Below are 16,082 nucleotides of genomic sequence, written 5' to 3'. Positions count from 1 at the left end.
GCCTATAATAGACTCTTATGATTCATGCTGAAAGAAATCCATAAACTAAAAACCCAAGAAAAATAGTTCCTGCTGTTTCTCCACAAATGAGTGCTAAGCACTGTGCAAGAAAATTTTTCCTGCAATAAGTTAGCTTTGAAACTGCACCGATTTATGGGGACTATTATAATCGTTTGAATTATTGTTTCTGTCTAATCTCCCTTTTATATGCATGTAGAGGGGAGAGTAAGGTTAAATTCAATCTTAAATTCTGATTCTTCCATATAAGTAAGATATCATTTATTAAATCACATATTTTCATTTACACAAGCAGAATATCTGGAGATTCAATTTCACTTTTAACAAAGAATACTAGAGCACAGTATAGTAGTCCCTTCTATAAGTTTGTCCTGTGCATTGGCACTTGGAGAAAAAAAAAACCAATACAATGACTATTAGCAAATGACAAGCACACATAACACATGTATAAGCAAATAGCTTGGTCTATTGCAAGCCTTTGATAAAATACATTCCGCATACAGTATAACAACAGAATTAATAGCTTAGAATACTAATTTGGATTTCTCAAAATGCTACTAAAAATCAATTTTGCACTGTTAAAAATACATACATACAAATAATGCAGCAAATAATATATGGGGCAGATTAAATAAGTTGTGTTTATTGTAAATATTCTAGAGTTCATTTAAAAAGTAATAAATTATCGATTTGTTTACTACATGAAACAATATCTTGTAGAATTTCTTTAGCATCACAATATTTTATTATTGGAAACTCAGTCAAGAAGTTAGGAAAAGAAAAAGTACTAAGAACACAAAGCATATGCCTAAAGCAAAGAAACTTAAATGAAATCAAGGACAAGCAATAGTTTTTTGTTGTTTCCAAGACGCTATGAAATTGAACTAATTATGATACCCTCAGGAAAACTGTACTAAGATTACTTTTATCTAAATGTTTCTTAGTATATATGACTCATATTTACATACAAATTAAGATGTCATATTTAGTGAGAATTTAATGCAACCTTGTATTAACTTCTCACCTAGCATCATGGACTTCAGGCAAACAAGTGCATTCCATCCAGCAGACTGAGCAGACTGAGGTGCAACAAATAAATCTATTTTTATCTGTTTCAATGAATATTTTTACTGACCTACATCATTAGCCTCTTAATAGTGTTATAATTTTCTGGCTAAATAATATGCATGAGTTTATAGTCCATTTGATTACAAATAGTTATTTGATGTTGTTTAACAATCAGTATTTCCAATGCTACAAAAATAATACTTTCCCAATATCAAATATAGTTCTGCCATATTTAAAAGAGAGAACAGATATAAATGAACATAAATATCTTTTTTTCTATTCTATCTGTCCATTCTCCTTTATATCCTTCTAAACTATGCTAACATCCTCTTGCATAGTTTCTATCATAGATATTTGTTTTATTGTAATGTGTCAATAACAAAAACACAATAAAGTGACATGGACAGTAGCCATGTTAGTGTGCTTATGCACACCCCCTCTACGGATCTCTTAAGTATAAAGTGAGATCCACGGAAGTCAATTTGTGACTAAAACTGTGAAAATGTGCAGCTGAGATAACTGAATCAGGTTGAGCGTTCCAGACTTTGACAACTCTATTACAAAAATCATATTTTTTTACATTCAAGTTTATAACAATTTACATTGAGTTTAAAGCGGTTGTTCACAGGTGTATTATTGCAATTAGAACAGAAAAAATGATTTACAGGTAAAACATTACTATGTACAATTTTGTATGCAGTACCTAAGTCTGACTGCAAGCGACGCAGTTCCAAGTTATCTAAACCAAGAATTTCAAGCCTAGTAGCATAGGGAATTCTATTATGTACAGAAGAGTGCAAAACTTTTCTCGTAAAATACTTCTGAACTTGCTCGATTGTACTAATGTCAGATACATGGTAGGGATTCCAAACAGTTGAACAGTACTCTAAGATTGGTCTAGCATAAGTTTTATAAGCTCTAGTTAGCAATACAATGTCTCCAGAAAAGAAGCTTCGTAGAATTAAGTTTACAACTCTTAGTGACTTTTTAGCAACGCCATTACAGTGAACTTTGGAGCATAGATTGTCAGAGATAAGTACACCTAGGTCCTTGACAAAGTGAGGGTCATCAGCTAGTTCAATGCCACCTAGCTTATATTTGACATTCTGATTACATTTACCAATATGTAAAACAGAGTATTTATTAATTGAAATATGAAGTTGCCAAATGGATGACTATTCATGTCAAGATCAACAACAGAATTATTGGTAGTATTAAATAATTGTACATCATTGGCAAAAAGGACACAATTGCTTTTAAGTTGATCACATAAATCGTTGATATAGAGCAGCGATGGCGAACCTTTTTTGGCTCACGTGCCATAAGTGGGGGGAGTGCAGGGGGGGTCATGTGCGGGCGTGCCACACCTATAATGCAACATGCAACCCCCCCAGTGCTCATCCGTGCATGAGATGCGCGAACCCGCATTTTTTGCATGCTTTTTTCGCCCTCCCCAGGCTCCAGAGGCTTTATAGGAACTTAGGGAGGGCGAAAACAGCTTTCCCCCCCCGGAAGGCCCTCCGGAGGCTTCAGAAGCTTCTCTGAAGCCTCCGGAGCACAAAAAACTGGCCCTATGGGCAAACCAGAAGTTTGGGAAAGGACTTCCGGTTTGCTCATAGGATTGGTTTAAGTTCTCCAGAGGCTTCAAGGACCTTCAGGAGGCTTCCCTCAAGCCTCCGAAGGGCTTAAACCAGTCCTACAAGCAAACCGGAAGTTCCAGTAACCAACTGATACACTTTCTACAATTTGTAATGGAAGATGGTTTATTTTATTTTTACTTTTGTTTGTCCTTGTTCAAAAACAAATAAAAATTGTTTTTAAAAAAAGAAATAGAGTTCAACTCCTTTTCCCACCACAGCTCCCACATTTATACCTGACACATAAATCAACTTCATGTCGTTGCTATGAGTATTCACAAACCCCATTCATAATATTTCAGGATTTTTCTCTATTACTTTCTCCTTCTGTTCCTTAAGTAGCAAAATGTAAAACAATACGTAGTGAAACAGCATTTTTGTGGATTAACTGGAATGTGTTTAAAAGGGGTGGGTGTGTATATTATTATTTAATCACGGAATGTTATTACTTGCAGTGGTATATTATCTACAGTGATTGTACAATATCAGTACACAATTGGTGGTATTTCCAAAATGATGTCATTACACAATCTTGTTAATCCATATGGAACTGAAATCTATCTATCTATCTATCTATCTATCTATCTATCTATCTATCTATCTATCTATCATCTATCTCTTCAAAGACTGAAAATTAAGGAGAAAAATTTCTACTTTTAAACTATTGTACTATATGCTGGTGATTTTTTTATTTTATTATAATATTTAATTAAGATACTAAATGCAACAATTAGTTACCATATTTTATAATATGTTTCTAAAAGCTACTTTTTTAACATTTCAGGATATCAGCAACTTGAACCACTTAGTTAAGGTTATTTCAATATATCTACTCAAATGTTTAGTTTGTTCTAATACGTACTGAACTAACCATTGTATCTAATTCTAATCAATTAAAGTAAAACAATTTATTTCAATATTAAAATACTATGGAATCAAAACAGTAACATCACACTAACCTGCAGACACGGGCAGGAAAATAGAGTTTCTGCCAAGATCGACATAGATATTTTGAATGATCGATTACACGAATCCAGTCTAGTTCATCCATGGATACCTCAATATAATAGGAGTACGACCTTTAAAGATCAAATAAATTAAAAACATTGCCATTATCTATCTAAAAATTTCACACATAGATTTATACACTCTGGGTATCACTATGTTACATTTAATGTTAGAACAAAAAAAAAATCTATAGTTAGGCCAAATGAGCTAATCTTGCTTCCTTCTGTCTCTGTAATTCCTTACAAAGATCCAAAATATATTCAACAGTTCTGAGAATGCAGGGGATGCAATTTGATGAACCCATCAAGTTTATGAGGCAAGATAGGTAAGTATACAACAAATCAACCTCAATTTCAAATAAATGCAAATATTTAGCACACAAGATATAAAAGAAAGTATTCTCTGTGTTTTTAGTTTTTAAAATTTAAACTTAACCAGAGAAGTTGTACGTAAAAAAATTAATAGGTATTTGAAAATATTTTGTAACTCATAGACATCTTTAAACAGCTTGAATATGTGAATGTGTTATAACTCATTTTTCCATAATTTTTATTTGGTATTTATCTTCTACTTCAATGTTTACTCTTACTCACATGATCAAATACTATATTTTTGGGAGTATAAGACGCACTGAGTATAAGACGCACCAAGGTTTTGAAGAGGCAAATTTTTAAAAAAGTAAGTAGGTAGATAGAGGGATAGAGATGGAGAGAAAGAGGGAGAAATACAGTAGGTAGGTAGGGAAAGAGAGAGAGTAGTTAGGTAGGTAGATAAAGGGATAAAGAGAGAAAAAATACAGTAGGTGAGTAGGGATAGAGAGAGAGAAATAGAGATAGAGAGAGAAATACAGTAGATAGGTAGGGAGAGAGAGAGTGTAGGTAGGTAGGTAGGTAGGTAGGTAGGTAGGTAGGTAGGTAGGTAGGTAGGTAGAGGGAGAGGGAAAGAGAGGGAGGGAGGGAGAGAGAGAGAAATACAATAAGTAGGTAGGGAGAGAGAGTAGATAGGTAGGTAGGTAGATGTTTCCAGGTGTATTAAACCATGTGCTGGAGAAGGAAATCGCTGACAATCTGCAGCACCTAAGTCTTTGTTTCTGCTGACACAACACTTGATCAATGTAATTCTCATCAATCAGTTAAAGAGCTTTCCAAAGGGGGGTGGGGTTCACTCTGCAAGCCTCCCAAAAACGGGCCATTTTTCACAAAAACGGGCCCGTGTTTTTTTTAAAAAGGCATGAATATCCTTGGGGGGGGGTTGCAGAGTGCTCCTGGGGGGGCAAAAACAAGCAAAAAACGGCCCATTTTTTTGTCAAAAAAATGGCATGCATAGTCTTATGGAATCTTATAGAGTGCTGCTGGGGGTTTGGGGGGGCAAATAAACGGGCCGTTTTTTGCTCATTTCTGCCCTTCCCAGTCCCCAGGACTCTCTGAAAGCCTCCATAAGGGTATGCACGGCCATTTTGGTGAAGGGGCGGGGCTTCAGGAGGCAAAAAATATTGTATTCAATGTATAAGACACACCCAACTTTTCAGCCTCTTTTTTGAGGCAAAAGTGTGTTTTATACTCTGAAAAATACGGTACATTACTATATTTTATCAACATCCGTATCTACTTAAAACATGTATGTACTACCTGTCTTCTATAAACAGTTCAGAAGACACACAAAACTACAAGTATAACACCCCCGCTTTGGTACCCTTTTAAGGCAGTATTAACTTGTGGTGACTATCCTAAGTAGTCCCTAAAAGTTTTTTCACAATATTTTTCAGAAGTGGTTTACCACTGTCTTCCTAGGGCTGAGAGAGAAAAGCTCATCCAGCTCGCTTTGTGCCTAAAGCAGAACTAGAACTCACAGTCTTCCTGTTTTTAATGTTGCCTTAACCACTATACCAAACTGGTGTTCATAAAAAAAAACCAGGGAATTATTAAAGTAGTAATAAAAATATTTAAAACAGTATTTCTATAAAAGCAGCAGTGAAATTAGACATTTAAAGGACTCTCAAATCCAATCTTTATTATAGTTAAAGACCAACATAATCAAACTCTTAAAAGTAGAAAGTTTCAAGCAACTTCTAGAACCTGTGTAACAAGATATTAATATTTTTTAAAATAACTGAATATTCCCATTTATTTTTACTTCTTTATATTTCATTATTCTACAATGTTATTTCATTTTAATGATTTTATGTACTTGAGATCACTCCCATTCAAATAAATTTTCTTCAATTGAATTTCTTAGTGTCAGCTGAAGTTCTGAGTCTGAAGACGATAAAATGATCAAGTTCTCAAGCTAAATATCATGTTCTCTAGCTCATATCATTTTTTAAGGCCAAGAATGAAAAACAAAAAGAACATACCTGCTATCTCGATCCCATAATAGTATTCGTATGTGATTGATTATTGATGGCTGACCCAATTTAATTTCAATACCAGAACGGCAGTCATCATCGATAGGATGCCGGGAAAATCCATGGTCTAGATCATAGTTCTGTGTGTCTCCATCTAATAAAGCTGATTTCAATTCCCCTTTAACCACTTGGGCTCCATATTTCATAGTAGCAATGTTCTCACCTGGAACTACAATGAAAAGTAGTTTACCGTTTTCTTTCTAGCAAATTTCCAATTGATTGGTTAAAAATCTTTAATATGTTGAATAATTATAAAATGCAAATTTCCAAGAAATCAATCAAATTTGATTGATAATTAGAAATTACCTTGTGAATAAAAACAGCCTCTTTATAAAAATATTATTCCAATAAAGGAACATGGAATATGGAAACAGAAAAAACCTAATCATAAAAATTTAGAGCTACCGCATTTAATTTAATGACATTTAGAATTAAGAAATATTCAATATGAATTCATTGTTTGAATTTTTGCAGAAAAATGATGACTGTATCTCAAAATTCCATAATTATGTCAGTCAAAGAACTAATATTTCCCGCACCACCCATTTCCTTGTGACCTTAAGACGACTTCCTGAAGTTATATCATAAAAAGAAAACAAACCTAGTTCACAAAACATTCCTGACATATACGCCAAGCAGTAGCACTCCCAACCCACTTAAGAAAGGATTAATTTCAAGAATAGTTTTTCACTGACTCAACCTTTAAATACCAAAACACAAAGAAAAAGGTTTTGCTATTTCACTGGTTTACTGAGGATTAGATGACTTACGATCAGGTAATATAATTAGGATATACAATCACTTATCAGAGGCAAAATATTTCTGCTAGTTAAAAGTTGTTTAGCAGCAACAGTTGGCTAACATCATTTTTAATTAAAATATTTTTTATTTTAAAAAATCAAATTAAAAGTAATAAAAAGGAATGTATAAAACCTTCCTTTGTAAGTATCAAGATACTTACTTAACATGCCCCTATAGTTGAGGTCCATGTCCCGACTTTCAGATCGAACTTTAATGGCATCCAAAATAGCATCAGGAGATAGCAATCCCGAAGGTCTTACAACATTTAAGAGCTCTGTCAAACTCATCAATGGCAAGCGCACTGCCTTCATGATTTCAGCATGACTTTCCTTAGGATTGTGTTTACACCAGTTCATCAATGCTTGAAAAATGTCCTTCTCAGGAGCTGCAAATGAATCCCTCAGTACAATACTGAGAAGTGCTGGCTAAAAAGTAAAAAAGAAATGGCAGTAATATAAGATTGCTCAGTCAGCTCCAAGTAAAACTATACTATTTGAATTCTACAGTACAAGCTCTTCATTGTGAGCTAATAAATTCTGTTGGCAATAAACATTTGCTTATAATACCAAGATCCCACATATCCGCATAAAAACTTTACCCTTCCTACATAAAAGCAATAATAGTAGCAGTTCCTTACTAACAATTCAGGTATCTGAAGCTAGAGGAGATTATTCATTTCTATAACATATATCATGTAGTTCAATACAAAACTATTAATAAAATTAATAAATCAAATTAACTTAGAACAAAACTGTTCACCTGGTCCATCACTGAAACCTATTTTTGTTTTGTGAAGATGCTTTTTATTATAATGTGGGTTCTTTTTGGTTTTGTTTCTATTATTGTTTTTGTTTTACTCTACCCAGAATCCTCCTGGATTGGGGCAGATTCTAATTACATATTGATACTTTTAATTAACTATTACATGGTTTAATTAACTATTGCATGCAAGAGCAGAAGCATTAACCTCCTGAACATAGCCTTTTCAAGAAGCATCTTCCTAATTTCAACACATTTCAGAGAAGGAAAGATTAAGAACTGAGGAATAATTGTGATTGAAAAATGGAACAATGATTATTCAGTTAGAATACATTCCAGGAATGACGGATTATTGAAAAAGCTTATTCAGGAAAGGAAAGGAAAATCATTGTTGAATACCATCTGGTCCACTGAAAGATAAACATTTGGATAATAGTTTTAAATTCTATTTCAACCATTTCAACAATGTTTCCAAATATGTATTTAAAAGTAACTTTAAAAAAACTTTAAATTGTTGACATACCTTAGAAAGAGACAGAAAGCCTTCACTGGAGAGTACCTCTTGAGCATTTCTGTCCATAAATATGAAGCACATACATGTCAATTTAGGTAGTGAGTAGAGATTAGCAACGTCATAGGTCATGCAAACATTTTGAATGTTAAGAATGGTGCAAAGGTATTCAGAGGTGGAATCCTCCAGTTCTGGAAACCCATATTTATGTGCTAAACTCAAAAAATCTAATAAGACTTCTTCTTTCTCATCTCTTAATGTGGCACGACCTGTATAAATATATTTCAATAACATTGTAAAGGCTTCTGCGGTGGTATCATGGAGAGGGATTTCTGCTTCAGGCTGAGATTCACGCATTCCACCATATAACAACGCTCTGTTCAATGCAGAGAAAGAGGAAAAGTGAGGAAAATTTGCATTTGATAAAATCATGCAAGCTCTAAAACAAAAAGAATGAAATAACACAAATTCCAAAATTTCCACCCCCAAGTGCTATTTTTATCACTGTAAAATCATCACACTTAGTTCTTAAGACAAATATTTGGCAGCTTGCATCAAGCAGTTAAAATTATTTGCAATTGATTCCTGGACACAGCTATAGAATTCTGAATTTCAATCCTCATTAAATGTAGCCTATTAATTTGAGATACTTATGTAATGAAAGTTAAATATAACAGAGCAATGTACTGTTATTTTTTTAAATTTAAAAATAGGTATTGTTGGACAGATCAGGTTATTTCTTAATGGCTTTTTATTTCATCTTGCTTACCCAGAAATTCAAAGTATATCTGATTGGACACTATACTTCACCTGAAATACTGACACCTCGCAGCCAAAATCACTCGGTGTGCAGGAAAACGTTTCTTTTCCACAATAAAGGTAACGTCACTGTATTCCTCCCCATTCATCAGAACACCAACATGATCGGACAGAATGTGAACGTGGTCTATTTCACCTACTGCTGTGTAAGGTCGGAGTGGATGACTGTTGCTCATGTTGTACAAGAAATGTTTATGCTACACCTAAAAAATACAGCATAAGAATATTGAAGAAAACCATTACAAATGTTAAATTGAGCATAACATAAATGTAAAGGTAGTGGACTAGGACCCAGAATTAAGTCCACGAACTTGTCAAGGAAGCTAACTGGGTGATCTTAGACCAGTCATTTTCTTACAACTCAACCTATTTCACAATGTTCTTGTAAGAAAAGAAATCGAGAAAATATATGCATGTAGAAAGTACCACCTATAAAATAGCAGACTATTATTTAATTACTTAATTTAATTTTGAGGCTTAGTGACTGAGGGACTTACAATTAAGAGAGAAGGAACTTATATAGAAAAAGCCAAAACTCATTAACTTAGTAGCAGTATAAAAAAAAACCTAAACTTAATTGCCCTATCCAAAGGCCTGGGAAAACAAATACCTCAATCATTTTTTCAATGTAATCTCATACATAACAGACATAAACAAAATGCAGCAATATTTTCATCAAATCATTGCTACAACTGTTTTGTTGATATATAAACCATATAAAGAGGCCCTCTAAAAATTAAAATAAACCAAATAATTATGTTATAGTGCTTGCTCAATTGTATATTCTCTACATGTTAAAACTGATTCTGTAACCACAGCAGATCAGTTAGGCCCTATATAGGAGTGCTCAAATCAAATACAGAAAGCTGTAACATAACCTTTCATGCATAATTAGCTAGAATATGAATATTTATGAACTCTTCTCCCCAGAGTCTAATTAATTATCTGAAACAGAGATAAGAGTGATTTTTAATTATTAATATTATAAGATTTTCCTAAGAAATAAGTTTAATCAAGGCAAAATTAACTATTCACTTCCTGTAAAGCTCTAATTGAATCCAATCTCAGAAGATAGAGCATTCACAGAAAGTGAAATCTCAACTATTTATATTCTAACAAACCTTTGAAAGGAATGTAGGTAGCTCTTGATTTAAGATAACAATTGGGACAGGAATTCTGGTCATTAAGCAATGTGATCTTGTGATTCATCAGGTAATCAAACCCAGTTTCACAACTATTTTTTATCGTAGTCATCAAAAGCATGGCCATTAGTAAATCTGTCTTTCTCTACTGATTTTGCTTGTCGGAAGCCAGTTGGGAAAGCAGCAAATCATGTTTATGTATCTGCAGATATTGCTGTAAATGCAAAGCAGCTGCCAAATGCCTAAATCACAATCACATGATCATGGTCTGGTATGGTGGTCATAATTTCTAGGACAGATCGTAAGTCACTTTTTTTTAGCACTGTCATAATCTTGATCCATTGTTAAATGAATATCATGACTCAAAGACTATGTATATTACATTATATTTCCAAAACATACTTTTGCCCTTTTTTCCATTCATGTCATCATACAGCATATAGTTTGAAGTTACTTCCCCCTCCCAAACTCGTATTTTGTCATGCGCGCCTCCTTCAGCAACCAAGAAAGAAACCACTTAACTCCATTTGTAGAATTAAAAGTACTTTTACTGGTTATGAAAAGATAGCAGCAAAGTAAAGCAAGGTCTGAGGCAGAAACGTGCAAAATCATACATACCAAACATTTGCCCAACCCCTTTCCCCCAACAACCCCCACCCCATTGCCCAATCTGCAAATCCCTTAGGTGTCATGTGGATGCATCTCCAAGAAGTATCATCAGATTGGAATGCAGGACCGTTGGCCTTGACCAACTCCAAACATCGGCAATCAGCATGCACAGAAGATGGTGAGAACAAAACTCCCTTTTTAACTAACCTCCTGTACCAATTATTTCCCATCCCAAATACTATCCCCCCCCCCCGTTTCATGGCAGCAGAAAGCAAGTAACAAAGCAGAAGCTGACAATAAGGCTTTGTGTGCATTTATAAGCAATTCGTATTTTCAGTAAGCGGTTTTTATCTATACAAGAATACTATTATAGAATATCCATTTCATTATTTTAGGCATTCACAATTATATTGATATCATCTTATGGTTATATAATCAAATCATCTTTTGTTGTACAAAGACCAGATATTTATGCAACTCTTAAATCTTTACTTACATTTAATATAAGAGCTTAACTTGATGTAAGACCTTAACTTACATTACTTCAAACTAAAATACAAATGATAGATAATAAAGCTAGGAGTTTTAGCCACTTAAAAATAGCTCCTTGTCCTTTAATCTTTGTCCACATTTATACAGAATATGTTCATGAGAAATATGAAGGTCGGTTAAACCAAAGTAGAGGGAAATGTTGTTTTCTGAAAAGTAGTTCATTCTGTGTGACACAAATTGGGGAAAAAAACCAGCAACAAAAAAGGTACATGGTTTGATCTTCAAAAACCATTGATAACCTTTATAGCTGTTTCACAACTTTTTATGAAGCTGTAATGCAGGTCACAGACAAATTCTGCCTACTTTCCTTGTAAAGGAAGAGAGAGCCAAATGTTATATAGGGGATTATATAGGGAATCAACCTATTCTCCAAAGCACCTGAAGGCAGAAGCAGCAATGATGGATGGAAACTAATCAAGGAGAAACCAACCTAGAAATAAGAACTAATTTTTTCACAGTTAGATCAGTGGAATGGCTTGCTATAAGAAGTTGTGGGTGCTCCATGACTGGAGGTTTTTAAGAAGAGACTAGACAATCACTTATCTGAAATGGTAAAAGATAGGCTCTCCTGCTTGAGCAGAGGGTTGGACTAGAAAACCTCTAAGGTCTCTTCCAACTCTGTTATTATGTTACTTTGTTAAATATATGGAACAATGCTAACTATCTCAGACAGCAGAGCAGGCAACTAGATTACTATTTTTTTCCTTCTGCAGCCCCTTCAATGTCCTCAAAACCTGCTCTGGATGTTGGACTACTCTTTGGAGCAGATACATAAGGGAGAACAGAAGCTACAAAGGGAAAGGAATGAGTAAAATAATTCTATTGTAGTAACATATTTTCATGCTATCCATGGCAATTTAATTTACTGTAATATGCTTCTTTTAAGAATTTTCAGAAACTAGATTAGAATAAATTATAAAATATTGAGATATGGGATTCCAATTGTAAATTGTTTCTATTTGTCTCTAGATGGCTTCTAGACTGAATTTAAAGTACAGTATTTGATATTATGGATTTAAGATACAATGTCCTATTTATTAAACTATATCTTAAACAAAAAGATAAAAGCAAACTGCTTTTATTAATATCAATGGGAATTACTCCACTCTAAGACGAAGGCTTCTCCAACAAAAGTTATTGGCTGCCATTTTCGTACAGTGGAGATGGAAAAGATTTTTTTTTTGTTTTCCTAAAATCAACAATTAATTAATTTTTCTCTATGAGCCAATCAGAAATTTCCCAGGAAAATGGCCTGTCAACAGTAGATCGCAACTTTTTTTTTTAGGAACTGAAACTCTTACTGTGTAAAACCTGGAAAGCTACAAAGTGTTCAGTGCAAGCTTATAAGGATATTATGGATTTAAGATACAATGTCCTATTTATTAAACTATAAAATATTATGCCCTATGGAACGATCTCCCCGTGGAGATCCGGACCCTTACTACTCTCCCGGCCTTCCGCAAAGCGATTAAGACCTGGCTCTTCCAGCAGGCCTGGGGCTGTTGATTTATCCAGCCCCATTTTATGTTATGAATGTTGTGCGATTTTAATGTCTGTACTTTTTAATTTTTATATGTTCCCCCTCCCTACTTTAGCTGTAAGCCACCCTGAGTCTCTCGAGAGTGGGCAGCATACAAGTCCTAATAAACGTAAACGATTCTCTATGATGCCATTACCTCATATGAGGTCACAGCCATAGGAGATATAGCAAGGGATACCAGGTAGTCTGTTCTCCCAGATGATTAGTGAATCTGAGTTAGGGTGCTGCTACTGAATGCCTGATCCATCTAGTGTAAGAACATACCAATTCATGGTTTGTTGGTATGTGAACAGACAGGCCTGAAGTTATTGAGATTTGGCTGAAAATTTGGCTGAAGATAAAAATGAAGTCTGTTCAACTGAGTAGAAGTTCCTGCATCAAGCCTTGAGGCCAGTGACATCAGAGGGGGTAATCACACTGATTTATTGGGACACTTATCAGTCAGTGCAGGTGCTGCTCCTGCAGTGGGCAGACTGTAAGTTCTTGGGTCATATGGAAAGCTAGATAGCCTATTGCTGTACTGATTGCCAAGCTGCCCTGGAATATCCTTTCCTGGGTTCTACTAGAAAAGAAGATAAAAGCCACTGGCAAGAGGTGACTTTCCTAGTTTTGGCTGGTGCACCATTGTGGACCTACCTGGGCAGGAGGACTTTGCTACAGTGACTTCCCTTAAATTACTGCAATGTGGTGTACATGGGGCTGACTTTGAAGTTCTCATAGTCTCTGAAATTAATTCAAATTGTACTGTCTGATATACTGACTGGTGTTTGCCTGTGGAAGCATATTATATAAATGCTATGGGTCTTACACTGATTACTAATAGATCCTCCAGGTATAACTTAAAGTGCTGATATTAACCTCCATGATTTGGTGCCTGATTATCTGTAAGACTGCATTCTCCCATCAGAATTGGTCCAACTAATTCAATCTACTTTGGAGAAACTGTTAGTGGCATTACTTTTTAATAGCTGTGCCAGTCCTTTAGATAAGCCTTTCAATGAATTTTCAACTGGCTTTTAGCCTGATTGTCTTTCAGAAACTGCTCAGAGCTATTCAAAAGCACACTGGGGCCTTAGTTTCATCTTAGTATTCTGTTGTGGCCCAGCAGGATCCGGTTGAGCTGCTGATGGACTGTGTTCTGGTTTATTCACAGGCCGGGGGACCACAACAGTATTCTATGTTTTCACTTGTACGTGGATCTTTTATTTGTGTACTTTATAGTATATATTTTCTTCTGCATTTTATCTTGCTGAGCCCCCCCCCCCGACAAATGTAGGCAATTGGCTGTAAATTTGGTAAATAAATAATAACTTATTAAAACCATAATTTCACATACAGTGTTAATATTCATTTACCCACTTCTCAAGGCATCTTCTTAAATAAGGCAAACATTTTTTAAGCAAACCAAAAACCAATGACACAGTAGTTCTGAACTGAAAGTGAACAATATGATTAATTCTAGATCAGAGCCTTGAATTCAAAATCTTCCTCAATGATGAAGCTGAAACCAACTGTTTCTCTGAAATTTGCACATAGAGATTTACTTTAAGACTAAAATAGGATGGCTTCAGGAATGCTGCCTTCTAATTTAAGCGCTCCAGAAGGAACAGATACAGAGATAATAAATACGTAGAGAAAATAAAATTATAAAAATATTTGCTTCATCTTGTAGTTCATGCAAAACACATTTCATATTTGGGCCATAGGTTTAGCAAACAAATTTTCACATAGACAGATATCTGTCTATACATAATAATCAGTTCTTGAAAGAGATGTAAAGAGACCACTCATTTGTCTCAAGTATATTGTCAGGGCAAAAAACAGATATATAGACAGAAAGTGCCAATCAGAGACATTTTTGCTACCTCAGATGGGTCAGCAAATCCAAGTCCTCCATCTCTCATTGGATTACCATAGCCTAATAATAATTATTTTCAGCCTAACGATGAGTATAAAAACAACTTTAATCCCAACCTGTCTTACAAAAATGACATATGCAAATATAACATAATATAATGTTTTAGGATGGGGGAAGTGTGATCCAAAGGGGAAAAGATGCTCTGGATCATGTGGGACCATTATGTAGTATCTGTTGGCAACTGTCTTAAACAATGTTTTGAAACCTCAATAACCTTAAGATATGTTGATGTGAACTCCAGAATTCCCCAGGCAATATGTCTTCTTTATTTTTATTCTATTTATTTCATGTATGATGCTTTTTACTACCTAGAGCAGGGAACCACAAGAATGATTCTGAAAAGAGCATAAGAGCTTAGCACAAATTAATAAACGCAGTATGGTCTATATCTCCATGCCTTACTGAGTGTTACAGTAAACAGCAATGTATATATCACACACATTTACATTCTAAAGCTAGAATCTCTGACCACAGATAATAGATGACAGATAATTTGTATGGGGAAAAAACCTGCTTTAGTAAATTTCCTACTCTCATGTAGGAAGTCAAGATACTACATGAGGTTCCCCTGTAGTCTTTTCTCATAACCCTATGAGATAGATTATGCTGGTTGAAAAGCAGAAAGTAGAGGAAACTTTTAAAAGCTTCTATCATAAGAGCTTCCCTTTTAAATACCCCATACATTTGACTCTTTGGTTGACTATGAGTTACCCTCATTTACCAAGAGCAAAGGACTGAAACCATTTTTTTAAATAATGTCATAATGCAAACCCAGTTACATCAAACATTGGGTAACAAATCTGAAAAGCTTGAGTTTGCATTATGACTGTGAAATTCATGTTGTCAATTTTTCATCACTGAATTTTGTACCACATGCTTATACCAGCCAGCATCATGGTTGGGTGAGTATTTAAATGCAGATCTGAATTTAATCATTACAACAATCTGTTATGGGTACAATTGGTACAAACTTCAGCATTTTTTAAGAAAGAATGTAGGAAAAACTAGCTTTACATGTACCATATACAACACAAACTGCATTAACAATGAGTTTCTATAGCGTAGGTACTTAGTTAGAAACAAAACTGAGTTAAATGAGATGGATGAGAGTTGCAGTCTAATCTTTACCTTTCATAAGAGTGATCACAAATTTTGGGGACAAGGAAAATGTAATTTCAACAACACTGAACTGTCATTAACTACTTTATTTAAGATGGCTGTTTTGGGGTAGGGGATGCAATTATGTTCTGGTAAATTTAATTAAACACAGGGCCTTATGTTGTAGTTTAGCTTTTA

The 16,082-nt window shown here is 34.6% G+C and overlaps 1 protein-coding gene across 1 annotated transcript in view; it reads right to left on the bottom strand.

Annotated features, from left to right (window-relative positions):
- The window catches only part of BTBD9 (BTB domain containing 9), a 126,612-nt gene that overhangs the window by 109,861 nt on the left and 669 nt on the right, over positions 1-16,082 (bottom strand). Inside the window, exons 2-6 of the mRNA XM_087717917.1 lie at positions 9,017-9,228; positions 8,219-8,582; positions 7,097-7,361; positions 6,085-6,304; positions 3,683-3,802 (exon numbers count right to left, since the gene is read on the bottom strand). Coding sequence (XP_087574043.1) covers positions 3,683-3,802; positions 6,085-6,304; positions 7,097-7,361; positions 8,219-8,582; positions 9,017-9,201 — 1,154 coding nt within the window. The 5' untranslated portion in view covers positions 9,202-9,228. The remainder of the gene's footprint in view (positions 1-3,682; positions 3,803-6,084; positions 6,305-7,096; positions 7,362-8,218; positions 8,583-9,016; positions 9,229-16,082) is intronic.

Source organism: Thamnophis sirtalis, unplaced genomic scaffold (assembly GCF_051295495.1).
Source record: "Thamnophis sirtalis isolate CommonGarterSnake01/CBP01778 unplaced genomic scaffold, rThaSir2_p1.2 scaffold_6, whole genome shotgun sequence".
NCBI lineage: Eukaryota > Metazoa > Chordata > Lepidosauria > Squamata > Natricidae > Thamnophis > Thamnophis sirtalis.
This window is presented reverse-complemented; position numbering and strand designations above follow the sequence as displayed.